We start from the raw sequence: 27,891 nt of genomic DNA, 5'->3' as shown, positions 1-27,891 counted from the left end.
AAAAAAAATCTCGAGTCTTGAGCAATGAATCGGCTTTTTCTCCGCGTGAATCGAATCTAGGACAGCTCACATCCTGTAAAGACGTTGTTTTCGTCTGAGCGCCTTTTGTGTGTGGTCACAATACTGAATACATTCCAAATTGATATAGGAGACGTAGTTCTACAGAAAACTACTTTACTCGACATGTGAGCAATGTCGCCGACTGGTTTCGCTTGCACAATCCGTGAAGAGTTACTAAAGCGGAAGCCTGCAAGGTCACTCGCCGCTTTTGAAAAGAAAAGAAAAGAAAAGAAAAGAAAAAAAAATTCAGTTTCAAAAGACCCGCCCCCCCCCCCCCCCCCGGCCCTTCCCCCGTTTGTTGACATTGCCATGAACGTTGTTTACCAAGTGTGCAGTGTCCACATGAGATGGTCCTGGTTTCCACTCCCCCCCCCCTCTCCTCCCTCCCCTTGCACCAGTGGGTCCGGGGGGAGGGGGGGCAGGCCGGGGGGAGGGGGGGCAGGCCGGGGGGAGGGGGGGGGTGTTGTTGTTTTTCAATCCGTTTTCTTTTCTCTCCTTTCTTGTTCCTTTACCTTTTTATTTTATTTCATATAGTTTTTTTTTTTTTCTTTTCTTTTTCTTTTTCTTTTTCTTTCCCCTTCATCGTCTTTTTTTTTCTTCTTCTTTTTTCTATTTCAGGACCTGGTTGTTGTTTTTTTCCTTCATTTTTCTTTCATATATTTCTTCTCCTTTGATGACCTTCTCTCTGTCGTTCTTTTTTTCTTTTTCTATCTTTTTTTATTCTGTTTTTTTGGTTTTTTTTTTTTTTTTTTCATCGTCTTTTTTCCTCTATTCTTATTTCACCACCACCTTATTTTGTTCTACTACTTCAGTCATGCTCTTTCCTTGACTTCCCTACCGCTCACCCCTTTCCTCCACCATCGTCTACAGTTCTTCACGGACTGTTAACTCTCTCTGTACGTGTTTATTTATTTATTTATTTATTTATCTACTTATTTATGTACGCTTATCTATTATTTATTCACCTTTTTTTTCTTTTTTCTTTTTCTCAATGCCTGACTAAGCGCGTTGGGTTACGCTGCTGGTCAGGCATCTGCTTGGCAGATGTGGTGTAGCGTATATGGATTTGTCCGAACGCAGTGACTCCTCCTTGAGCTACTGAAACTGAAACTGAAACTGTACGTATGGGGAAAAATGAGGCGATGAAGACATCGTTTCAGCGCTCCTGACGTCATTCAGATAAGATAAAAAAACAGAAGATTCTTGAACTGAAGAGGTAGGTAAAGACGAAGAATACCGCATTTCTAACTAGGAGAGCTGCAGGACTGGCTGGACCATACAGACACCCACTGGACATCAGGGAGCCACCTGTTGCATTGCTCGGACGGAAGAGCCAAGTATGGTCGTAACCTGCTACTAACTGTGTGTAGTATGGAACTGATAGTTCGGTCAACGTAGGCATTTAGTCACGTGTAACTGTCACAAAGTTAGAACCAAGCAATGCAACTGGCACCAGGGGCAGTATTAAAGACAAAATTCATTTTGCCTTCAGGCTTTGGCATGGTTGAAGGTTAAGTTAACTATCTTCGTGTTCAAGACACGCGCGCTGCACTCAGGCAGGTAACCCATTGTCTAACATCTATGGTCCTGGCGATTCCTTCTGTGACTGCTCTTCTCACCCCACTCTAGTTGAGAGCATTGTTGAGAGACTTAACTCTCTCCATACGAACGGCGAAAGAGACGACGTTAACAGCGTTTCACCCCAATTACCATCATCAAAATATTGCAGGAGGAAGGCTCTTATACTGAAGAGGTGAATGTTGACAAAGATGCCACAATTCTTACGACGGAAGCTAAAGGTTGGGTCATTCAGACACCCACTGGACATCCGAGGGGTCTGTGTAGAGGAGAAGAGAGGACCGGCCGTACTGAGTGAGTTAAACCACGTGCAACATGCACAGCACGCCTGTTTTCCCTCTCGAAAAGCAACGCTACAATGCTAGTGTCTCTTCATGTATTGTTTTGCCTCAATGTGATTATATTTACCTTGATTCCTTTAACTTATCCATGTTGTGTTTACTTGTTTCTTATTGGTTGGAATTGAATCAGCCATGCTTCATACCCTTCCTATGCTATTTGTGTTTATATGCTTGTGCTGTGTTGCCTCTTTGAATAGTCCTAATGGTCAGGCGAAAGGCTAATAAAGCATAAAGCAGTGACACTTTATATATATGATATGATATGATATGATATGATATGATATCACCTACCTGATCTCTGTTGGAGATGTAACTGATAAAACAAGAACTGAAAAGTTGTAAATTGCAGATGTTGTGTAGCGTAACTGGATATTGTATAAAACTGAATTAGCTGAGTTAAAAAAAAAGAGGGAATTTCAAAGTTTGTTGAGACTGAGGACTGGGCAAGTGAAAATGCATATGCATGTTTGAATGTTGTTTGTGAATAGGTGTGAATCGAACTCATGAGCTTCTGACACTGTGTCTTGATGAACACAGAAAATACAACACATTCATAACTAAACTTTACTGCTGCATAATGCTGTCATCATAATAAACACGGATAATACAAAGTCATAACTAAACCATGTTGCTGAAACAATGCTGACTGCTATGAACAGTTATTGTTTACATTACGGTTTAATTGAAATAAAGGAAAAATCAAAAACAAAAGCAAAGCAGTACAGTCGACAGATATCAGATATACAGTGTAACTGTCACTAGTTCGATTCGTCTAATATTTTTTTTTTTCTATGAAAGCACTTTCCCCTCTATTGTCGAAATCCAGACCTTCACAGTTGCGAAATGTCTCCAAAAGTACCCTGCAAACATAATATGCTGACCTGTTTAAATCCGTTTGTGTGTGTGTGTGTGTGTGTGTGTGTGTGTGTGTGTGTGTGTGTGTTGGTTATTGAAACACACACACACACACACACACACACACACACACACACACAGTGATCTGAATAGAAACGATTCACTCACTGTGTTGACAATATTGCGACATACCCTGTCCGGTTTTCATCACGCGCACAGTCCACGTGACCACGTGACATCAAACTGAACCGCCCACTTTCCAATAAAAGGCCGCTTTCCCAGCTCATTTCCACAGAACGGCTCGGAGAGGACACAGCTCTTGGAAACAGCTCCGATCAGCAAAGCAGTACAGTTCACCACCTAAGCTATTTTTCAGTTTCATGCAGTAAAGTTTTATTTCACAGGATGGCGAGGGAGAAGCCAGCCATGTTTGGACTGCTGCTGTTGGTTCTGATTTACCATTCTGCTGAAGGTAACACGGGGATGGAACAGTGGTAGATGATTGTATGACTGGTTGTTTGATTACTAGATAAATGATTTCTTTTTTTTTCTTTTTTCTTCATGTTATCACCAAAGGGAAGAGGAAAGAAAAGTTTGTGTGATTGTTTGGTTTTCTTTGAATCAATTAACTCCATAGTGTTTCGAGCATGATGACAATGATAGAAAATTGATATTATCGAGTGAAACAACACAGATTTTTTGAATGACGAATTGTTTTATCATTTAGTGGGTCAGATATTATCATAACAATTATACAGTTTTTCATTTTTAAATTGATAATGAGAGTAGACTGAATTTTTGAATTACTTCGTCTGATTTACTTTTTTTTTTTAATGACGTAGTTTTTTTGTAGCATGTACACACCATATTTCTGTTTGTGCAAATAGCAAAAGACATCTTTACGTTTACTGTAATTCTGTAGCCCATTGTAACTGAAAAGTTCATATCTGCAGTGAATTGGAGGATGTTGTCATTCATCAGTTACAATCTGCGTTGTATTGCAACTCACATCCCTAAACAGAAAAAAAAGTCACTCACTCACTCACTCATTCCCTCGACCGCTGGGGTCGTTGAGGGGACATGAGGAAGATGTCATAGCTCGCTACGCGGTTCTGTTGGCAGCTGTCGTGAGGAGATCTGGCACCGTCATTTTGGTCCATTCCTTGACGTTGTTGGACCAGCTCTTTCTCTGCCGCCCGCGTCTGCGCCCTCCCTCTGCAGTCCCTTGCAGGATGGTTTTGGAGAGGGTGTTATGTCGTATGACGTGACCAAACCATGCCATCTTCCGTCGTTTGACAGTCGCCAGCAGTGGTTCTTGGGGCCCAACAAGGCCAGATAAAACCCCTATCAAACAAGCAACGGACATTTTATAATTGGTAATCTTCACACAACTGGGCCATGTGATGTACCAGACCTACCTGGTTGCCCAATACTGTGCAAGAAATGATACGTTGTTTGGGGCAAGGCAAGGCAAGGGAACGCAAGAAGTTTATTTCACTTCTTCTTTTCTTCTTCTCCTCCTCCTTCTTCTTCATCATCTTCTTATTGTTATAATAACTGTTACTATCACTGTTATCATTACTTATTACCATTTCAGGATGTGGCTTTACCACCACAGCCCTTCAGGGTACAGTCCAGTCTCCCAATTACCCTTCCAACTATTCCGACAACCAGAACTGTGTGTTCTCCATCACTGCACCTGATTGCTACCAGATCACTCTCACCTTCACCGCCTTCGACCTTCAGGCTAATTGCAGCCTTGATGTTGTTGAGGTGATTTTCTTTTCATATCAAGCAGTTGACGAAATGTTTTTTTTCTGTATTTAGAATCATGTTGCCACAGTTCCGCTTCCACAACAACATCATCATCATCATAATTGTCGTCATAATCATCATCTTCATCAGCAGAAGCAGCAGCATCGTCAGCGTTATCATCAACATCGTCATCATCAACATCATTGTCCCCATCATCTTGGCCATAGTCATGTACATATGTGACCCTCCACCACGGAATGAGTCGCATTGCGCCAGAGGTTGATTTTCAGTTATTGGTATATCATAAATCTGCAATAAATGAGCTTTACAGCAAAAAAAAAAGGAAAAAAAAAGTTTGTAAATCGGATGATTCTGTGAAAAGTTATTGTGATTTGAAGTTCTACGTCGCGAAAGTAACGAACTGAGAAATCAAAGCCGAAAAGTTTTGGAACATGTTCATAGCAACCGCATACTTCTAAGCAAGATATGTTCATGAAATTTGGCACACACACATACTTAGTGGCAATATCCACAATTGCTCAAAGTTTGAAAGAAAAATATTGAGTGCACTTGATTTTACCCAAATAGAATTTTCTTATTTTTTGGAAAAAAAAATTGCGACTGAGGGGAAAGTATACTTTTTAATCAGCTGAACATGACTAGAAACCTACCAGTTTTAAGATTAGTTTTGTGTTTGTGGTCCAATTGCTATGAAACGTTTGCATTGTATTACTGTGTACTAAAATTTATGCCAGATTAAAGGGGAAAAAATGCTAAATCATGATGCCGAATTATGTAATTGTGGTTCAATGTGCTCACTAACTTACTGTGCTTGTGATAATTACCATCATCCAGTTGAGAAAATGTGTTCATATCAGGCATTTTGTACTGGCTTGACAATGATAAAAAAAAAGTATTGAAAAAACCTGCTTATTATTCTTGACACAACCTTCCCCATTCTGATTGTTCCATGACCTCTGCCAGAACAGTAGGCACTGTGGAATTACCACTGTTGGCGTGATGACCCTGTTCTTGTGAAGAGTTTTCTTCTTTCCTTTTACATTGGCTGAATACTCACGTGCATGCAGAGAGGGGGTATTGGGGGGGGGAGAGAGAGAGAGAGAGAGAGCGAGAGAGAGAATCAGATTGACAGACCAACAGAGAGAGACAGACAAAAAAAAAGGGTCAGAGCATGTTAGTGGGTGTTCTTTTTTTGTGTGTGTGTGTGGTTGTTGTTTTTAGAAAATGCTGATGCATTAATAATTATATTTAGTTTCGTTGAATCATTTAATATCAAAAGAAAATGAGCCACCCAATGTATCATTAGCACAGTTTATGATCTCCATCATCGTTACAGATGACGGGTGGGGGGGGGGATGAAAACAATACAGGCAAGGCCCTCAAGACTCACTTGTGATACCTGCTGTATCTAGTAAAGGAATCATGAGAAGAAAAAAAAAAACAAAAAAAGCTTAAACAATTGTTAAAATGGGCCCTGTATTAAATATTGATAAGCTTGGAAAAAAACCCACCCCACATTAGTGTTCTGTTCATAAACAAGTATTATTCAATATTTAAAGCTATGGATCTTTTTTAGCGCAATAAAAATATTATTGTATTTGAGGTAATAACACCATTTAAATCATGTTCCCTTGACAAATCTCGATTATTGGCCATAAAGGAAACGTTGACATTGCCTAAGGCACACAGCAACATGTATAGATCTGCATAAACCAGTCCGACAACAGGCTGACCGAAACTGAAGGAAACGTTTGATTCAATTTTTCTGTTATGTTCATTCCAGTTTATTCAGTATCCACTTTCGAATATTCATATGCAGTAATCATATGCAGTCAGCGTCTTTGTATGTGTTCTGTCCAGAATTTTTAATTTTCTTGTATTGCGAACAAGAAATACGATGTCGTCTTATTTACCACGCATAACCTACGTTCCGGCAACTAGGAAGCGGTAAATGGCGTTTTCGGATTCCGTAACGAGCCTCAACGAAATTATCCGTTAAAGATCCGGAAATGCGGTTTAATTCGGTAGACTTACAAACTATTATTGGTATCACTGAAGATTATTTTCCTACTAGTAATGTTTAAGCCAAATTTGGTATTTGCAGACAAAGTATTTCCAGAGAATGTCAGTCTACTATGGACACACACACACAGAGACAACCAAACACTGGGTTATAACAAACTCACTTGTTTACACAAGTGCTTAAAAAAAACGAAACGGTATTTTGATCTCGTATAATTTGCTCTGGTGGTGAGTGTATTATTCGCATATGCCTGTTGTGAGTTCGAATTAAATTCATTGCTGATTTTGCTACTGATTTGTTTTTTTGCATACGTTTATTTGTGCATTCTTACTGGAGTGTGTGTATTTATGTATGCATGTATATATATATATATATATATATATATGTGTGTGTGTGTGTGTGTGTGTATTTGTATTTCTTTTTATCACAACAGATTTCTCTGTGTGAAATTCGGGCTGCTCTCCACAGGGAGAGCGCGTCGCTACACTACAGCGCCACCAATTTGTTTTGTATATTTTCCTGCGTGCAGTTTTGTACGTTTTTCCTATCGCAGTGGATTTTTCAACATAATTTTGCCAGGAACAACCCTTTTGTTGCCGTGGGTTCTTTTACGTGCGCTAAGTGCATGCTGCACACAGGACCTCGGTTTATCGTCTCATCCGAAAGACTAGCGTCCAGACCACCACTCAAGGTCTAGTGGAGGGGGAGAAAATAATTATCGGCGGCTGAGCCGTGATTCGAACCAGCACGCTCAGATTCTCTCGCTTCCTAGGCAGACGCGTTACCTCTAGGCCATCACTCCACACTGTGTGTGTGTGTGTGTGTGTGTGTGTAGATTCGAGATGGTGATTCAGCGTCGTCCCCAATCCTTGGTCGTTACTGTGGCTCGTCAGTTCCGGGCCCCGTAAGGTCTTTTGGCAGTAAGCTGTGGATCAAGTTCACCTCGGATGGGTCTATCACCAGACGTGGCTTCAGAGCAACATATACCTCAGGTTGATATGATCCTCGGTGTTGACTTCTGCTTTGTTCTTCTTGACTTCTGGTCTGTCTGTCCACCTTTGTCTCTCAACTCCCCCCGCCCCCTGTCTCTCTATCTGTGTCTCTTTCTTTATCTCTCCCCCTTCTCCGGGCTCAATAGCCGAATGGTTAAAGCGTTGGACTTTAAATCTGAGGGTCCGGGGTTCGAATCACCCTGGCGCCTGGTGGGTAAAGGGTGGATATTTTTCCAATCTTCCATGTCAACATATTTGCAGACCAGCCAGTGCCTGAACCCCCTTCGTGTGTAAATGCACGCAGAAGATCAAATACGCACGTTAAAGATCCTGTAATCCATGTCAGCGTTCGATGGGTTATGGAAACAAGAACATACCCAGCATGCACACCCCCGAAAGCGGAGTATGGCTGCCTACATGGTGGGGGTAAATAAACAAAAACGGCCATACACGTATAATGTTAAATGTTACACGTTTGAGTGTGTATGTGTGCATACCTGAAATACGATTGAACGACACAGGAAACGAATGATGAGCGCCCAATGGCAGCCGTCAGTCGGCTCTACCCAGGTAGGCAGCCTGTTGTGCAAATGACCCCGTGTTTGTAAAGCGCTTAGAGCTTGGTCTGTGACCAAGGATAGGCGCTATATAAGTATCCATATCAATCAATATCAATCAATCAGTCTCCCTCTCTTTACACCCTCCCATTCATGATAGACAATGACCTATGTTGAATAAAACATCTGTATCCGTATCCGTCTCTCTCTCTCTCTCTCTCTCTCCTAAAACATATACTTCAAATGTTTATAAAACCTAAGTACTACAAGCATTCCTCTCTGTTCAAGTTGAATTTGTGAATTTGTCGTCAAGTACATAAGTTTTAGGCATTCTTATATAAGGCATTCAAATTAAGAGAAATTGTTACTTCGTAAAACAGTTATAATGTACTCTTTGTTGTCTGTCTATTTACACGGATATAATGCGCGGTTTGTTGTCTATATTAATGCTGTGGCCTTATTGTGAATAAACCATTCCAATTCTCTCCCTCCCCCCTGTCTGAGAACTGTGCAGTAAATGTCAATGAAATGTCAAGTGTCTCCCCCCTTCTGTCGATTTCTCTCTCTCTCTGTCTTGCTCTCTTGACCTGTCTCGTTTCATATTACACTTCTAACTTTGAATAATTTTATTCTGTTCATTTCAAACAATTAGTTTTTAGCGGATCTTGGAAACTGTTGTTTTTTTCTCTCAAAATATTACCCGTTTTGCTATTTTTCATAGAATATGTGTAAAACCACTATCATTTCCACCATCTAAAAAATCATATAATAATTTTTCAGATGGTGGAAATGGTAGTGGTTTTACATATATTCTATGAAAAATAGCACACCAAACGCAGACAAATCACAACGCCAGTCTGTTTCCACAGCCTACCTCCAGGCGCCGTTCTTCCTCTTCGCCAGCAACACAGCAGGAAACGTAGGAGGCAGCATTCACCGCATGGACGTGGAGACCCGCACCAACTATGTGATTCCCATGGCCAGCAGTCTGTACCGGCCCATAGCCGTGGACTATGACCCTGTGGAACAGACCATCTACTGGACAGAGGTGAGTTGCTGCATGTCTACATTACAGGAGTGCTGAAGGATTCAAAAATACAGGCCCGTCAAAATCTTGAATCATATTTGAAAACTAGGGTTTCATTTCAAAGACAAAACAACACCATACAGTGAAAAGATATGTATGTTTTATTGCCTTGTTTGTAAAGGTCATGTCGTGAGTTGCTGTGTGTGTGTAACATCACAAATCATTCTCATGTATGCATATACATTTCCTGAATTGTTTCCCATAAATGTAGATATCCACTTAATGAGCTGCTGTGCATAAAAAACCCAAAAACACAAACAAAACAGAATTGATGTCATACAGTTAGCCATGTCAAACTGATGCATACTTTTCCGAAAGGTTTGCTCTGTTGGCCAGATTTCGCGTCCACCTCAGTTTTGATACGCCTCCACCAGGCCCATTATCTTTTCAGCTGATCCGTGCAGTTCCAAGTCTGTAGCACTGGATAGTTTTGGCCACTGATTGACTTGACACGTCTGCCAGGTTTTGATTCTGTATCACTCAGCCTTTATTCCAAACTTTAAGCATTGTTGATTGCATTCACAATATCCCGCGGTTTTATTTTTGAAGTCTTTGCATCAGTGATTTCGAGTTCTTTTTCTTGTCATGATTATGAACAGTACTACTTTTAGTAGGTCTACCTGAGATGGAGATGACTTCTTATGGGTATTGGTGGTCGCTCGTTTCGACCTCTGTTCGTTAATCTTATATTCGTTATGTCTCTTTCTGCCTGGAAGTTTGCTTTCAGGATGACCTGGAGAGAATTAACAAGTCCAGAATATCTCATGCTAAGACGACAATAGTCAGTAATTGCTCAGTCGTGGAGCAGGATTGGGTGAGAATCCCCCCCCTCCACCTCCACCCCGGCCCCCACTCCACCCCACTTTCCCTTAAGGCTGCTGTCACGTCCCTTCAGTGACAGTCCCCCATGAATCAGCCGGGACTGGAGACTTTGACATGACTCATCACGGTCCAAGCATGGAGGTGGAGGGGGATCGAAACCGAGGTCATCCCCTGGATCAGATGTCAGACAAGGGCCCGATCCTCAGAGAGGGAGAAGACAGCTCTAGGTCTTGGATCTCAGCTAGAAACTCCAGATAACGGAGTGCGTTGGAACGGTACCTGTAAAAGACCATGTCCCGAGGTGATCCACACAGGTCATGCATCTCACTACTACGTCTGCCAGTGGCCAGCAAAAGAAGGGAAGTAGTTCTGAGGGTGAGGACGTGAAAGGGCCGCACTTTACTGTCGTGCTGAGCCCCGGACACAGTGGGAAAAAAATCACTGCTTCCATGGCTAATGATGACAATAGGATCTCCAACCTTTAACGTCAAAGGGAATAGAGCCCAAGACTCAAACAAGTTGGTCTTAGTGCTTAGTACAGCGTTCGTCCAGGAATTTTGGCCAACAGGAAATCGACAGGCCTTGTGTACACCAGTCTGTCATGTTTGACCAAACATGGAATATAAAACGAACTCTGCATTTTTCGTGCTGTGAGAGAAATGTATGCGAATGCTTGCTGTAGTGTGACAGCTCCATGAAGAGCTTCTGAGAATCTTAAGGCCTTTCTAAGTAACAATTTGCCGTACGTGCGTAGGCTGATTTTAGCGTTGTTTCATCAAATAATAATTTCATTGCAATCATAATTATCATAACTGTACACATCTCTTCCCATGTTTTGTTTTTGTTTTTTGTTTTGTTTTTTTCTTGTTGGATTTTTTTTCCCATTGTTTGTATGTACGTCTTTTGCCAATATGACAATCTGACAAAATATCGTTACTGTTCTGTCGTGTCCTGCTCTGTTCTGTACTGTGCTATGTGGTGCTGTGCTTGTGGTGTGCTATGCTGTGTGTGTTATATTGCCGTGCTGTGCTTGTGTTGTGTTCTGCTGCACGACTACTACACTACACCGGTCTGGACGGTATCCTATTGTCAGCACAGCACTGAACCGCACTGTTTGCCACTAAAACCAACTGTTGTCACCAGGTGGGTCAGGTCAAAGGCATTCGAGCGTCTGCTCTGAGCGGCAGTGGCATGCATACAGTACTTCGCACTGGTGATGGTGAGTATTAATTCTGAAGAACAGCAGCAAAGAAGCACATTTTTTCCATTTTCTCATACATATTTAGGCATATTTTGTATCTTTGTCTATTGTTGATGTATGTTTGGCAGTTGTTTTCATTTCTGATTTAATGATTCAGCTGGCAAGCACGTTCGAGGTTTCTGTGTGGTCAGGTTACCTCATGAAAACAAACAAAGACACTGTTGATACTACAATCTCTTGTTGCCCAGGTACACAAATTCTTCAATTATAGGCATAAAAAAGACCCCTCGGTTGGGTTACTCAGCGTACGAAATTGCCAGGATATCTGATCAGGTCCACTTGGGAATAGATTTGTCACCACACATTCCACACTTTTGTCATTCTTCATCCTACTCTTCTGCACGCCACAAGGAAACTGTTCACTCTGTGAAGGCCAAGATGGAACATATTCATGGCACCTTTTCACTATCTTTTTGTTGGTGGTGGTGGTGGTGGTTGGGTTAGCACACCACATACTGCAGAAAGACGGCAGATAATTATTTGTAAACGTATCTTATCTGCGTTCACTTTTGAAGGTAAATGAGCCATCGGGCGCCAAAGTCAATTGATACTGGATCATCACTTCTGGAGCATTGTAGTGTTCACAAGGACATCACAAAAACGGGCATGAAATACTCTTGGCCCTGGAGGATGATATAAGTATTGATTAGGTATCTGAAAAAACGTGGTTTTTACTGAAATAGTGAGATGGGTTTCTTTTTGTGCTTCCAACCCCATACATATAGCAAGAGAAACGTCAGTAACATTGTTTTATTTCAAACTTACAAGAAATAGTCAACTGATGCTATCGATAGATGTAGGAACACTGACCAGAAATGAGAAGAATATGATTTTTCAGCACTACTATCTGAAAATAATTTCCCTGTGGTCATTCTCTTTTAGATAGTGTCAATACTTTCTCGATACGTACCGTGTATTGCCCCACATTAATTTTGTATTGTCAGTGCATGCCTGTACCTTCATTGAAAGACAACTTCAAAATGTCAATTTTTTTTATAAATAAGAATCGACCAGTCACTTAAAACAGGAAAGTGAGTTGCTGCCAGACCAGAGAACATCAAAGCAGTCGTTGGTTCTGTCCTTTTGAAGAAATCCTGAAGCCATGTTTGTTTGTCAGCAAGTTCTATATTTCTCACGAATTTCTTTTCAGGGTCAACTCCGGATGGGCTGGCAGTGGATTGCCTGTCCAGACTGATCTTCTACACAGACACAGGGAGGGACGTGATCGGTGTGCTGACCATGTCCAACTTTGCTCACAAGACCATCATCAACTCCAGTCTGGACCAGCCCCGAGCCATCGTGCTCGACACTAAGAAGGGGTGGGTGTTTTTCACTGTTTGGGACTCTGTTCTGATCAGTGTGTTTTTCACTGTTTAGGACTCTGTTCTGATCAGTGTGTTTTTCACTGTTTAGGACAACGTTCTGATCAGTGTGTTTTTCACTGTTTAGGACTCTGTTCTGATCAGTGTGTTTTTCACTGTTTAGGAGAACGTTCTTCTCAATGTGATTTTCACTGTTTAGGACTATGTTCTGATCAGTGTGTTTTTCACTGTTTAGGACTCTGTTCTGATCAGTGTGTTTTTCACTGTTTAGGACTACGTTCTTATCAATGTGATTTTCACTGTTTAGGACCAAGTTCTTATCAATGTGTTTTTCACTGTTTAGGACTCTGTTCTGATCAGTGTGTTTTTCACTGTTTAGGACTGTTCTGATTGGTGTGCTTTTCACCGTTTAGGACAACGATCTTCTCAGTGTGTTTTTCACTGTTTAGGACTGTTCTGATCAGTGTGTTTTTCACTGTTTAGGGCTACGTTCTGATTATTGTGTTTTTCACTGTTTAGGACTGAATTCTGGTCAGTGTGTTTTTCACTGTTTAAGACTACGTTCTTATCAATGTGATTTTCACTGTTTAGGACTGTTTAGAACTGAATTCTGATTAGTGTGTTTTTCACTGTTTAGGACTCCGTTCTGATAAGTGTTTTGTACCGTTTAGCATTACATTTTTATCGATGTTTTTGTACTGTTTAGGACTACACTCTGATCAGTGTTTTGCACCATTTAGCACTGCATTCTTATCGATGTTTTTGCACTGTTTAGGACTACACTCTGATCAGTGTTTTTTACTGTTTAGGACTACGTTCTTCTAAATGTGTTTTTCACTGTTCAGGACTACGTTCTTATATATGTGTTTTTCACTGTTTAGGACTGCGTTCTGATCAATGTGTTTTTCACTGTTTAGGACTACGTTTTGATCAATGTGTTTTTCACTGTTTAGGACTACGTTCTTCTAAACGTCTTTTTGCACTGTTTAGGACTGCGTTCTTATCGATGTGTTTTGCACTGTTTAGGACCACCTTCTGATCAGGTGTTTTCTTTTTGTTTTTTTTTCTTTTACTGTTCAGGTCTACGTTCTTTGTGTTTTGCACTGTTTAGGGCTACGTTCTGATCAATATGTTTTGCACAGTTTAGGGCTACATTCTGTTCAGTGTGTTTTGCACAGTTTAGGACTAGTTCTGTTCAATGTGTTTTGCACAGTTTAGTACTGCGTTCTGTTCAGTGTGTTTTGCCCTGTTTAGGACTCTGTTCTGTTTGATGTGTTTTGCACACTTTAGGACTACGTTCTGATCATTGTTTTGCACTGTTTAGGACTACATTCTAATTGAACAGAACACAACCCCTTACCATGTGACACTAAAGTACTGCACGTGGATTAAGCCAGGTATTGACATATCTTAAAAGTGACTACTGATTGTTGGATGAATCTCTCTCTCTCTCTCTCTCTCTCTCTCTGTGTGTGTGTGTGTGTGTATCTGTGTGTGTCTGTCTCTGTGTGCGGCTCTCTGTCTGTCTGGTTCCCTGTGTCTCTTTCTGTGTTGGTATCTGTCTCTCTGCCTGTCTCTTTCTCTCTCTCACTCATTACTGCTGCTTTCTTTCCATTTTGTTCCCCTTGACATGCATTTTTACATGTACGTGTGTGTGTGTGTGTGTGTGTTTGTGTGCGTGCGAGTGGGCGTGCGTGAGTGTGTGCATGTGTGTCTGGAATATCTGTGTGTGTGTGTGTGTGTTTGCTTGTGTGCGAGTGGTGCGTGTGTGAGTGAGTGTATGTGTGTGTGTGAGTGAGTGTGTGTGTGTCTGTGTCTGTGTGTGTGTGTTTTCGTGTGTGTGTGTGTGTTCAGAGTGATGTTCTGGACAGACTGGGGAATGACCAAGAAGATAGAGAAAGCCAACTATGACGGCAGTAACAGAACGACCCTGGTCAACACCGGACTCTACTACCCCAACGGCCTTGCACTGGACCTCCCCAGTTAGTGTCCTGATTGAACGTGTCACTGTGTTCTTCACTTTGGTCTCACGTCTTTGTTTATGCACAACTTGGGTCTATGTATTAAGCCTGTGTTTCAGTTACCGACCTGTGTGCTCGTATGTGTGTATGTATTTGATTATGTGTGTGCGACTGCACGGGTGTCCATGCTTAACTTTCACAAATTCGTTTTCTTTGGAAACACTTTGTCTGTCGACACCAGAATTTGGCTTTGAAATATGAAGAAATTGGCGCTTTCCACATATTCTAATTATAACAATTCAGTTAAAATGCTTATCAGTCTGGTGGCATAATTCTTATGTGTAATTTAAAACATTTTTGAAAGGATTTATCTCATCTTAAACATTAAGATTTTTAAATATGACTAGCGGCCAAGAAAAGCTCTTGTTTTTTTACACTCAAAGTGAAAGTCTTACACTATCTGCATTCGCCCAAGTAGTCATTAAGTGGTAAAAGTAGCACAAGGGTATCTTTCTTTCATGCATATTAATCAACATAACGTGCATCCTTTGATAATGTTATTGACAGGAGGTGAAGTAAACTACTGCAGTATATCCAGAGAATGATTCATGCAGAGGCCTCATTATTTACTGTGCAGACTGTGTTCTGGTGTATAGCATAAAGGAATAATACAAGCATTGTGTAGTAAAACCTAAAAACAGGGACATATTAAAAAAAAAACTAAAAAAAAAAACGTTCTCGGGTTGGATTCACGGCACCTCATTATCGTAACCTGTAAGCAGGTTGGTAGGATAAGCAATAGTTTGTGACTTACAAAGAAGCAACACTGACTTTGCTACACATTGAAACACCTGCCTGTTCTCAAACACCACCTCTAGCACACCAAACCACACACACACACACCATTTACAATTGACCATTGGGGTTCCAGACAATCACCTGTACTGGGTGGACGCTGGTACGGACCGTGTGGAGAGATGCGACTTGGATGGCGGTAACCGAAAAGTTATGCTGCAGCTGGGTAGTTCTCACCACTTCTTTGGTCTGGCACGTGAGCACCAGCACCTCTACATGACCGACTGGTACTCGCTGTAAGTGATAGAGACGTCAATAGTGAGTACAGTGATGAGAGAAAAATATCTGTTTGTGGATCCAAAAAAGATAACACTACACCTTCCCTGAGTCAGTGCTCGCATATCTGTCAGTGTCTGGGTCATGGCATGATTTAAGTGTCCACTCATGTTGTGCACTGTTAACTCCAATGTATCATTTTGGATTCCCATGTTTACGATGCAAATGTCAAATATGTGTTAACTATTCTTTAGTTATCGCGGATATCGTTGCATGTATTTTGAATTATGTGTAGCCAAGCGCTCTGCTTGCTTCAAAAACTGTTTCGCACACTGAGCTATAGCAGACGGCTTTTTCGCAACCGACTTGCCATTCTACAACGGCTCGCACAGAATGTGTGACGCCATTCCTGGTTTGAATGCAAAGCCCATTCTAAACCTATTCACTAAACATCTATTAAATCAACTCTCTGTATCGTCCGCTGTAGTATTATATTTGTTGTGCTTAGACACACATTTAAATCAGTTAGAAGCATACTTGATTTCAGTTTAATGGTTCGTCAGTCTAAAGATTTCAACTGACGCTAAGCTTGCTTCGTTTTGTCCTTGCCACACAACTACTCCAACTAAGTGTTGCGGTACGCGATTGGGCGAGCTCTAATCTATGTTTCTGACGACAATATCTCATTAAATATCTGTCAGATCAGTAAACTACAAGTATTATATACTGGCAGAATCGTTGCAATTCCATCTTTTGATCTATTCAGTTGGTTTTTGCCTACGTTAAACTGATTTACCACAGTTTGTAATTTTCCGAAATGAGCTCGCTAAAACTAATCCTTTTCAGGTGACTTAAATTAAGATTATAAATTCATCTTAAATAATCAACACTTTCATTATACTCATTAGAAAGTAGGTGTTGAGCTCTTTCTTTTGCGACTTACCCGACGTAAATCAGTTCAGGAATCATTTAGAAGTCTGTCACTGAACACCTTGTCACAAACACAATTCTTATCAGATTTAGCCTGATTTGAGCCAATCTGCTTCGCAGCACACGCGATTGTCTTTGCAGTTCACTTAACTTGCATAAAGAGATGGAGTGGGTGATCGCTGGTCACTTTTCACCTGGCCAGTCACCGGCTAGGCCCTGCTCTCTCTGTCTTGCTGTGTCGCAAGAAGTGTGTGTGTGTTTCTGCAATGGCTAGTGTCATCGCTACGTATCACCTGCACTGTTTTCCTCTTCTTCTTATCTTCCTCTTCTCATCCTTCCCTCTTCTCCTGATCCTTGTTTTATATCTTCCTCTTCTTCTCTTTATCTTCTCATAACTATTGTAAATAAAACAATAGGAAACCCTTTTGTGACTGGCCTCTATATGTTCCTGGCCTGTGTGCAGGGATTCTTGTTTATCATTTTTTATCCTTTAATTAGTCAATCAGTCATTAGTTCTTTTGTACCGTCCCCTTAAAATACGACTCGGGTACGCGGCTACATATGTATTAATTTTCGTCACATTGTTTTCTTGCTATTCTTTATATCGTCGTCAATGGGTAGGGAGCAACTGAATGTTGTCAAAAAGGAAAGAGGGGTATGTAGATGGATGAGATGGGAAGTTCTTTGGTGGAATGCATGTATGTAGAGAGAGATAGCCTTGCAGACTCGTACTACACCCACGTCCAACTCTCCAATCAATACTTCATCAGTTTTACTCAATGCTGAAACAAAAACCTCAGGACTGAGATGCTCCAGCAGGTGTCCATGCCCGCTGCCTGTCAGCCTCAGACACACACTATCTGCCAGTGCCCCAAAGTCACCCAAGTTTCTCCTCTTCCATAGCACTTGCTTGCCCTGTGATGCTGTCTCTTCAGTGCTTGGAGCAGAAATTACCCAGTGGTCCCAGAGAATGCCCAGGATGCGATTTGATCCTTCCTCCACACACTGTAGTGCCCTCAGATTTAATCCAAAAACTACTAATGTTCACAAAATAAGAAATATCTAATTTTCAGAAACTCTAACCTAAAGCAAAAATGAAAAAAAAAGATGAAGAAAAAAGCCAAGTTAGTATGCAAGAATAAATATATTTCTACGCTTCAAAAGGCGAAAAAAATAACGAAGTATGTTTACCCACATCCTTTAATTAGTTCCAGACATTCATCAAATGTGGCATCTTGGGTCCCCAATAGCTCAGAGATACGTAACAAGTGGTCTAAGGGAGATAATTTAGCCATTCATAAGTTCTGGGCATTTTCCACTGTCGAAAAAAAACGGACATTTCTTGTGCATAGGAGATGCCAATTTACTGTCCTCCTCTCACAGGTACAAGCACCTGTCAGTGTAGGTGGTGTGTATGATCCACAGGAAATCAGTTCTGTAGCCTTCGGGTAACAACCACTATATCAACTGATAAAAACAAGGGAGTGGATGCAGAATGAACGGGTGGGAGGAAATCACTCTGCAATAAAAGGGGTAGGTCCCTCAAACCCAATCGTTTTGCAACCCCACCTTCTACCTGCAATCGTCAGTTGATAAAAAGGGCTTGTTGCCTGAAAGCTACGGAACTAATCTCCTGTGTATCCAAGACCACCACTCACTGAAAAGGTACGTGTCCTTTTGACTTATTATTCACTCAGTGCAGCAGTCAACCATTTTTATTGTGTTTGCACTTAACTGTGAGTTCTCCAGCCACGATTAAGAACACTTCTACTTGCAAATGATGCTTGTTTATCGCTTACCACGTGTTGCCAAGTTCACTGCCATTGCCAAGATATTTGATGATTCCACAGGGGATGAAGACTGCAATCGGGTACACAACTTGTATCCTTTCAGAAGATAGCTTTGTGTTCACACACACACACACACACACACCACTAAACTGTATGTGCTACTGTGAACAGGTTCCCAACAGCCACAAGCATGCTGATTCGCTACAAGATCAACACCACCAGTGCCATCGTTTATGCAACATCGAGTGGTGGACGTCTGAACGATATCCATGTTGTCGAGCCAAAGAAACATTGTGATGGTAGGCTGCGGTGTTTGACAGTCTGTATTCTGTGTGGCTGTGAGTCATCTTGGGATGTTTTTTTCTTTTCTGTTCTTTTGTCTGTCTGTGTGTTTGGTAGTAAGTCATCTTGTGCTTGTTAGCTCACTTGTGTAAACAATGTGAGTTTATGTGATAACCTGGTGTTCATTTCTCTGTGTGTGTGTGTGTGTGTGTGTGTGTGTGTGTGTGTGTGTCGTACACTTTAACATTGTCATTTTCTCTAAAAATAGTCTGTCTGCCAATACCAAATTTGGATTAAACATAGTGGGGAATACCTCCAGAGTCATACAAATAATATGTTTTAAGTCTTCTGGATTAAATGTATTTCCGGATCATCAACGGTTTATTTCGGTGATAATCCAAATTAAAAAAAATCACAATTTATGGTATGGTTTGAAGACAGCCTGCCCTTGTTTTTCTTGTTCGCAATTAAAAGAAATACAAATTCTGGACAGAACACACACAGTGACACTAACGACACTATTGACATGTTTACAGCATATGAATATTTCAAAGTGGATTCTGAATTAACTAGAATGAACATGAAAGGGAAATCAAATGGACCGCGTTAAGTTTACTGTCAGCCTGTAGAACACGCAGATCTGGAGAAAACGGCTACATGATGCAGTGTGCTTGAGGCGATGGCAACGCCTCCTTTACCATGGACTTTCTCAAATAATCCAGATATACCAAAATGATATGATTTAAACGGCGTCATCATTTCAAATACCGAAATCGATTTATGATGTAAAAACAACCTATTGATTTTTTAACGTCATTAGTTGGCGGACTTGCTCGAACCAGATGTGCTTGGTTCGATTCTGCTAACATAGTCTTTTTCCTCTGAAGTTTTATATTACTAAATGCAGAATAATTTACAGGGTAAAGTGTATATCATGCGAGAGTCTTGAAGGCCTTGCCTCTCTTGTTTTTACTTCTTGTTGTATTGTCTGTCTGCACCGAAGAGGTGTTCCCTTCAGTCTGTCTCTCTGATATTAATTTTTCATGTTCTGTTGATTTTTTTAAAATCTATTTTTCAGATATATATATATTAGAATACTGAAATTAGGATAGATGTGTGTATGCAAGAGCATTGAGTGTGTGTGTATGTGTGTGTGTGTGTGTGTGTGTGCGTGCGTGCGTGTTTCTGTATGTGTGTGTGTGTTTAATCTTTTATCTAACGACGTCATTCAGGGACTAACGGATGCAAGGTCAACAACGGAGGCTGTGGCGTGTTCTGCTTTCCGACGCCAAACAACGGCTCCAAGTGCACGTGCCCCGATGGACAGACGCTGTCCAGTAACCGTCAGAGCTGTGTGTAAGGTGAGTCGTCAGTCAGCCAGTTGGTCAATCAGCAGCACAAAGTCAATGAAATTGTCATCAATCTGTTGACTGGTCGCTCTACTTCACTGCCAGGTATGTGCTTGAAAGCGCATGTGGAGGAAGGTGGCAGAATGAGTAAGACGCTTGCCTGCCAATACAGTGTCCGTGAGGGTCTAGGTTCGAATCCCACTGCCCCGCCCTTTTTCCCCATGTTTGACTGGGCGTTTAGTCTTTTGGATGAGACGATAAACTGAGGTCCCATGTGCACCATGTACAAGGCGCACTGAAAAAGAATCCATGGCAACAATAGTGTTGCTCTCTGCCAAAATCCTGCACAGGAGATTCATTCTGATAGGTACACAAATATACAAACATGCACTCCAGGCCTGACAAGCGCGTTGGGTTAATCTGCTTTCAGGCATCTGCCTAGCAGATGCGGTGTAGGATATATGAATTTGTCCGAACACAGTGAAGCCTCCTTGAGAAACTGAAACTGAGATTCCGTGAAAGAACTGCTTTCGTGCATGGATGCAAATAAGATGATTGTTTTGATTGTTGAACTACCATAATTACAAAGCAAGTTATTTTTCAGTGATGGTTGCATGTGCGTTATGTGAGTTTACTTCTTGACTTTGAACTCCAAAAACAGAAATAGAAAACTGACATGTTTACTGATTTAAAGGGGGTTTGATTATATTTGTTTTTGATTGGCCTTTTCTGTTGATTGTACACATTCACTTTCAGTTCGTCAGGTCTCCACACTCAGCTCTTTCAAGTCTGGCCTTAAAACCCACCTCTTCACAAGACAGCCTCCCTTCCCTCTCCTCTTCCATGTCTTCAGTTTCTAGTTTTAGAGTTATGCATGCGTGGTAATGACTGGTGTGAAAGCGCTGATATTTGTCTCTGCACAAGATTCAGCGCTATATAAATAATATCATTATTAATAATATTATTATTCAGGCGTACATGATTAATGTCAGTACGTCAGAGTAATCAGTTGGTCAACACATTCATACAGAAACAATTGACATGGACGTAATCAGTTATCGTTAGCAAAGAAGTCAAAACCAGCTGTAAAAAGCAGATGCAGATCTTTACATGAATTGGGAACTGTAGATGGACCAAGAATAGAGCATTCGGTGCACCACACATTTATTATCCGTAAATCTGATTTAGAAACATCCCAGTGTGTGTGTGTGTGTGTGTGTGTGTGCGTGTGCTTGCAGGCGCAGTGCAACACCGAGGATGATGTGAACCCAGTGGCAAAACCACACCCGGCAGAACTGACACCCACACCAAGATGGACAAGCCCTACTGACGTGCAGCTTTTTGTCGGGCCACCTGCTACATTTCCACATGACTGCGGCTCCCCCTTTGACGACACTCTTGTGCCTTTCGAAGCTATGCAAGCGGGATAAGACGGAAAGTTGTTGATTGTTACTATTGCTGTCATTCTTGTTCTTGTTCCAGCAATGCATTTCCTGCTGAGAGGGACGGTTTTTGATTCATCACTGTTGCTTCTTCTTCTCCATTTTCTTACTTCTCTTCATGCTCCTCTCCTCCTTCTTCTTCTTCTTCTCCATTTTCTTACTTCTCTTCATGCTCCTCCCCTTCTTCTTCTTCTTCATTTTCTTACTTCTCTTCATGCTCCTCTCCTTCTTCTTCATTTTCTTACTTCTCTTCATGCTCCTCTCCTTCTTCTTCTTCATTTTCTTACTTCTCTTCATGCTCCTCCCCTTCTTCTTCTTCCTAATTTTCTTACTTCTCTTCATGCTCCTCCCCTTCTTCATCTTCTCCATTTTCTTACTTCTCTTCATGCTCCTCTCCTCCTCCTTCTTCTTCTCCTCCATTTTCTTACTTCTCTTCATGCTCCTCTCCTTCTTCTTCTTCTCTTCTTTCTTTCATTTCTTCTTCTTTTTCTTCTTCTTCTTCTTCTTCCTCCTCCTCTTCCTTCTTTCTTCTTTTCCTCCTTCTCCTTAGCAATGCATGCCTTGCTGAGACGGAGTTATTGTTCACAATTGTTATGTTTCTTATTATCTTTCTTCATTTCCTTTCTCTATCTTTTTGTTGTTGTTGTTGTCTTTTTTAACTAACAACATTCCAGTAAAAAAAAAAAAAAAAAACCAAACAAACAAACAACAACAACAGAATTCGTGGAGTAGGACATCCAAAACGAGATAAAAAAAAAATAAAAAAATCATTCTCTTTTCGTTTCTGTCAAGTTGTCCTGCTGAATGATTTGATCTGGCGTTGCATAGCATCTCTTTGTAGTTCAGAGTGAGGGTTTATTATACACAGCGTTTCATCCGTATGCGTGTTTTTTGTGTGTGTTTTTTTTGTGGGGTTTTTTTGTGTGTTTTTTTGTTGTTTTTTTGCCTTATACTGCTTAGATGAAGACAGAAGAACTGACTACTCAAGTTGAATAAACAACTTGATTGCACCCCCTCGCCCCTTACTTTTTATTTTGTTGTTGTTAATACACGTGCAAAGGTTAGCTATTCATTCGCATATTCATTATATTCGATGTGTTATGTTGAGATGCTTCTGCCCACAGTTTATCACTTGCAAAACGCACGCGTTCATATTGCACACATGCTCACCTCCAAACACACACACACACACACACACACACACACACACACACACATACAATCATGCTCAACACAAATTACAGAACATTGGTTAATTCTCGCATACTATTCGATTATTTACTTTAATTGGATGATGACGCTATTTATGTAGGTCACTTTTTCCCCTTGAACCATTGTAATAACCTATATAACTATATGACGTTATATATCAAACCCATATAGACAGGATATGTATTCCATGGAAAGAGCATAAAATCTGAAGAATAATTCAATTATTTACAACGGGAGGAAAGCAGCTGAAATACATAAAGAGAAAAGGTAATGGTATATACTGAGCATCTCAAAGGGCGAAAAAAAAGCATGTCCGTTTGCTGGAGAAAAGAACCCATGTCAAACCAAATGATTACATTGCAAGAGAAATTATGTAATATTAACCAATACGAAAGAAATCATGAAAGAAATAAGAGATTTCTATGAACATTTCATTAAATGAATTGTGTGAGAGTGGAGTGTGAAATAAACGAATTAATGATTTCCACAAACATTGTTGCTCGACACATTAATTCAACACAGTGTCAGCAGCAACTCGACACTGCTGCGAATTCTAATGCTTATTACTTATTGTAACATTGCACTGTTTTCATATCGTTTGATCAAAGTGTCTTCATATTGATTTTGAAAAAAAAGTGGAATATTTTTGACTCACTTGTGTAAACAAAGTGAGTCTATGTTTTAACCCGGTGTTCGGTTGTCTGTGTCTGTGTGTCTGTGTGTGTGTGTGTGTGTGTGTGTCCATGTGTCTGTGTGTCCGTGGTAAACTTTAACATTGACATTTTCTCAGCAAATACTTTGTCAGTTGACACCAAATTTGGCATAAAAATAGGAAAAATTCAGTTCTTTCCAGTCATCTTGTTTAAAACAATATTGCACCTCTGGGATGGGCACAAAAAAATAAAAAAAGCCTAATTATATGCAAACTGCATTTACTGTTATATTTATATTTTTTGTATTCTCTAAACTTGGCACTTTGACCTCTTATTCTGACACAACAACAAGAGGAGTCATTATTATCATTTTTTGTTCAAACAGGAACTTCTTTGCTAAGCATGGAATTTTTATTTATTTTGCAAACGTTTTGGTGCAGATAGTAAAAAAAGGGAAATTACTCTGTAATTAATGCTAGGGGACTTAATTTATCACAAGTGAGTCTTGAAGGCCTTGCCTCTCTTGTTTTTCATAAAACGATGTATTGAATGAAAGAAATCGTACATGGAAGAGGCAGTATTAGTTACGAGACTTTTAAAAAAAAAAAGTAAATAAAAAACCACCCCTGGCAGAGACTGATTTACATGTGAATTGTTTAACCTCTGTTGTTTTTGTTTTCAACAAATAAAAAAAGTTTGTGGTTAGAGTATTTACGAAGGCTTTGAAACAAAACAGTTATCAGCTACACAAACAGAAAATTATAATTTGTATAATTCCAAAACGAGTATCCCAAAGAAAATTTATATACCTTTTTTTATGGAGACCTTTCACACTTTCGAATATGTCTTATAAAATTGAATCAGTTGTTTATGAAATTCGTTCATTTCATTATGAAATTTGTTCAGTATGTATTGCCGCCAGAATCAAATGCTTATGCTGAAGTCGGTATTTTGCAGATGTTTCAGTTTTGAATTAATACTACTTTTGACTGATAGTGAGAACAAATGTAATTTGTCATGCATGGGTAAAATACATAATGTTAGATTAACCTTTATACATTAAATTCTAACTTAAAAAAATACAACAACAACAAAGAACTGAATTTTGGGGAAAAAAAACCAAAATGCAGAACTCGTAAGTTTTCAAAAATAGTTTACCATTTCTTTGATCTGCCGATTTTCCTTGAATACTTTATAACGGCTCTAGAGAAAGGCTTGCGTCCATTTTCGATGGAATGCAAACACAGTAAAAGTAAGTACATAAACAGCAAACATCACAGTGAAGGTAAACTAAGATTGACATACTTTTGAAGACTTTTTTTTCACATCCGTAAAAATAAGGAGCAACATTTATTTGTTTATGATTTGATGTGTTGGTATCATGTCTTATGTATATGCTTGAACTTTTTTGTAGACATGCTTGAAAATCCCTCATTAACAAGTAACAATAAAATGAATAAAAAAAAACAAAAAAACTTGTCTGTGTTCGTTCATTCAGCTGTCATGTATCAGTGATCAGAAAGCCATGTGGATGATCGATTCGATTCACCTTTCATTGGAATCACATATACTGTCCAGCAAAATGCGAATTCTCTGAAAAAGATGTAGAGTGTGTTTGATCTGATTCGCTACAATTCAACCAACTTGTTTCTATAACATTCTGTGATGACAGGTTCACCCGTTTACGTCACAAAGAGAGTGGGGAGACAGGACAATACAACTCTCGGCATGTTAGCCGGCATGATCAAAGTTCGCATTAGCATAAATTCTCCCAAGCTTACGTTCCGAAGTCCCGCCATCTACGTCAGCTGCGTTCGTGAAAGGGGGGGATGGGGAACGACTTGAAAGACAGGCCACCACACGGGATGTTCCAACATTTCGAACACGGGGATTGTGGCAGACATCACATAACTGCACGTGTTCCTGCAACTGGGGCGGGTGACGCGGTGTTGCGGACCAAAGGCGCCGATTTGGGAGTAGGGGTGAGGAGGGGGGTTGAAAGAGGGAGGGTGGCGCGGTTTCGGTGCGACCTCAAAGACTGGACTTTGGACGGGAGCGGGAAGGGAGATAAGAAGGGGTGAGGGGGGGGGGGGTGTAAGGCTGGGGAGGGAAGGGGGACAGAGTGTGGGTGGTGGGGGTGACACTGCTGGCACACTATAACATAATAACTTTCGTTAAGTCCTTAAAATTGTCATGGATAAGGAAATTATACACAGGAACCCAAACGTGGAGGCAAATACTACTTAAACAATGTCCAGAAATAATTAACTTAAACTGTTACGAAGCCAAAAGATTTATCAAAAGTAAATGTAACCACTTCTGGAAAGATGTATTCGTAGCATTTGATCAATTCAACAACCACGTAAAATTACAAAACTACAAAGAACTTGTATCAGAACCTATATTTTATAATGACAAATTTAAAGTAGGTATCGTTGATTTTTGTTTCAATGACTGGGCAAAAAAGAATGTGTATTTAGTAAAAGATGTATTAAGTGAAGACGGAGGCTTTCTGAGCCATGAACAATTCTGTAAAAAATGGAACATCAGGGTTAAATACTTACACTATCAAAGTTGTACACAAGCAATAAAGCAATACATTAAAAAGGAAAGGATAGTAATAATCAACAACGAAAGTAACCAGAACACAAAAGCATTAGACATGATATGTAGAGTTACAAAAGGATCAAGAACATATTATAATATTTTGCTTGAAAAAAATAGAAATATATGACATAAAACCGTTCGTAAATTGGGAGAGAAAACTAGATGTTGTAATAGATTGGAAAACTGCTTTAGAGTTAATTAAGAAGACGAAAGAAATCAAACTAAAATGGTTCCAAATCCGAATTTGCTTTAGAATTCTAGTCACAAATAGTATTCTTAGAAGAATGGGATTGACAGAAAGTGAAAAATGCAACTTTTGCAATATTGAAAAAGATACTATACATCATTATCTGTGGGAATGCAACTATATACAGTCTTACTGGTTAGAACTGGAAACATTATTGAAAGATAAGTGCCAAGTGTGTGAGAGATTATCCTTTAATACTGAACTTGTTTTGTTTGGAACTGACGACAAAACGAAAACAGACGAAGTACTCAACCTGATTATATTATGGGCTAATTTTTTTATATACAAAAGCAGAATCAATAAAATCAGACCAACAATATCAGCATTCGTGAAGGAAGTACAGTACAACTACCGCACTGAAAAATATGTGTCCAGAATGGAAATGCGCTATAACAAATTTGAACAGAAGTGGTTCCCGTACATGGGAATAATAAACGATTTAAATGATTAGTCTAGTATGGTACATCGGAATATATAAGAATTGTTAAAGAAACTAGTTTTTCGCTGTCGGTATCATTGCTGTCTTATTTCTACTTTATTATATTTTATTTCTGCATACAACACTGCCAACCACACGTACAGACATACCGGCGACAGGCGAATTTCTGCAACACCATATGCTAAATCTCAATTGCCATTTATGTATCTGTGTTGAATTGAAATATCGAATGCTTTGGTGCCATTATGCCAACATTCAAGTGTTTGTGTGTAGCCCATTTCGTTTGCCAATGTGTGTGTGTGTGTGTGAATGTGCGCGCGAGAGTGTGCGAGAGCGAGCGTTCTGTGCATATGTGAGTATTGGGCAGGAGGGGGGATGGGGGGGAGGGGTGTATGCGTGTTTGTGTCTGGCTGCTTGCTACTCTGTGTATGTAAGAGAGAAAGAGAATAACATAATGATCGGACTGACGGCTAGCTTAGAATATACACAATATTATGTAACAGGTTTTGATGTTTTGATAATAATAATAATTGATAATACTGTTGTTGTTTTTTTCTTCATGATTATGTTTGTACATTCTAAGAACCTGTACTAAACTGGATTATTCTCGGTGTTCCCTCGATGTCTCAGAAGGAGATTATGTTGCTAGTTTTGTGGCATATTGATGGAGGGATTATACGTTAAAGAGTGTGTGTGTGTGTGTGTGTGTGTGTGTGTGTGTGTGTGTGGGCCTCACTGTGTGTGTGTTTGTTGGGATTGGGGAGATGGAAAAAACAAAACAAAAAAACCCTTACAGTTGGATGAATGATATAACTTCAGTGAAGCGAGGGTCAGTGTTTATGTGTTTTCCTTGAAGCAGATTCTACGGTGTAATGCTTCATTGTTTCTGTTGGAATCATACAATGTATTTTGTTATATTGTTTACCCCAATGTGAAATGTCATTACATGTTTCTTGACAAATATAACCTTCTCTGCAAGGGAGAAAAAAAATTAAAAAAGGGAAGAGAATGTATGTCAAATAATCAATATGACAAATGCGTTACATTATGAAAACCTTAAAACTGAAAAATAATTTCACATTCAGTAAAAAATAAATAAATAAATAAATAAAGAAGAAGAAAAGATTACTGCCAATTAACCAATGTGACTAACCCAGCTATACCATAAAAGCATTGAAACAATAAATCAAATTCAAGGGGGAACAAAATTAATGTCAATCAATACGACTAACAA

At 40.0% G+C, this 27,891-nt stretch overlaps 2 protein-coding genes across 2 annotated transcripts; both read left to right on the top strand.

The window, feature by feature from the left end:
- Positions 1 to 3,119: 3,119 nt before the first annotated feature.
- On the top strand, positions 3,120 to 24,839 carry LOC143302083 (low-density lipoprotein receptor-related protein 6-like). The gene is made up of 11 exons (XM_076616597.1): positions 3,120 to 3,306; positions 4,432 to 4,607; positions 7,469 to 7,625; positions 9,052 to 9,230; positions 11,235 to 11,310; positions 12,503 to 12,671; positions 14,529 to 14,656; positions 15,567 to 15,726; positions 18,598 to 18,725; positions 19,941 to 20,069; positions 21,296 to 24,839. Exons 1-10 carry the CDS (start codon positions 3,240 to 3,242, stop codon positions 20,066 to 20,068), a joined length of 1,368 nt encoding a protein of 455 aa, XP_076472712.1. The 5' UTR covers positions 3,120 to 3,239; the 3' UTR covers position 20,069; positions 21,296 to 24,839.
- A 629-nt stretch (positions 24,840 to 25,468) lies between these two features.
- LOC143301988 (uncharacterized) lies at positions 25,469 to 27,349 on the top strand (the record flags this gene model as incomplete). The annotated part of the gene is made up of 2 exons (XM_076616471.1): positions 25,469 to 26,078; positions 26,146 to 27,349. Coding segments are annotated over 2 exons (1,134 nt in total), but the record flags the coding sequence as incomplete, so codon positions are not given.
- Between the last annotated feature and the right edge of the window lie 542 nt (positions 27,350 to 27,891).

This window comes from Babylonia areolata, chromosome 28 (genome assembly GCF_041734735.1).
Source record: "Babylonia areolata isolate BAREFJ2019XMU chromosome 28, ASM4173473v1, whole genome shotgun sequence".
In the NCBI taxonomy this organism is placed as follows: domain Eukaryota; kingdom Metazoa; phylum Mollusca; class Gastropoda; order Neogastropoda; family Buccinidae; genus Babylonia; species Babylonia areolata.
The sequence above is the reverse complement of the archived record's forward strand: the minus strand, read 5'-3'. Positions and strand labels throughout refer to the sequence as shown.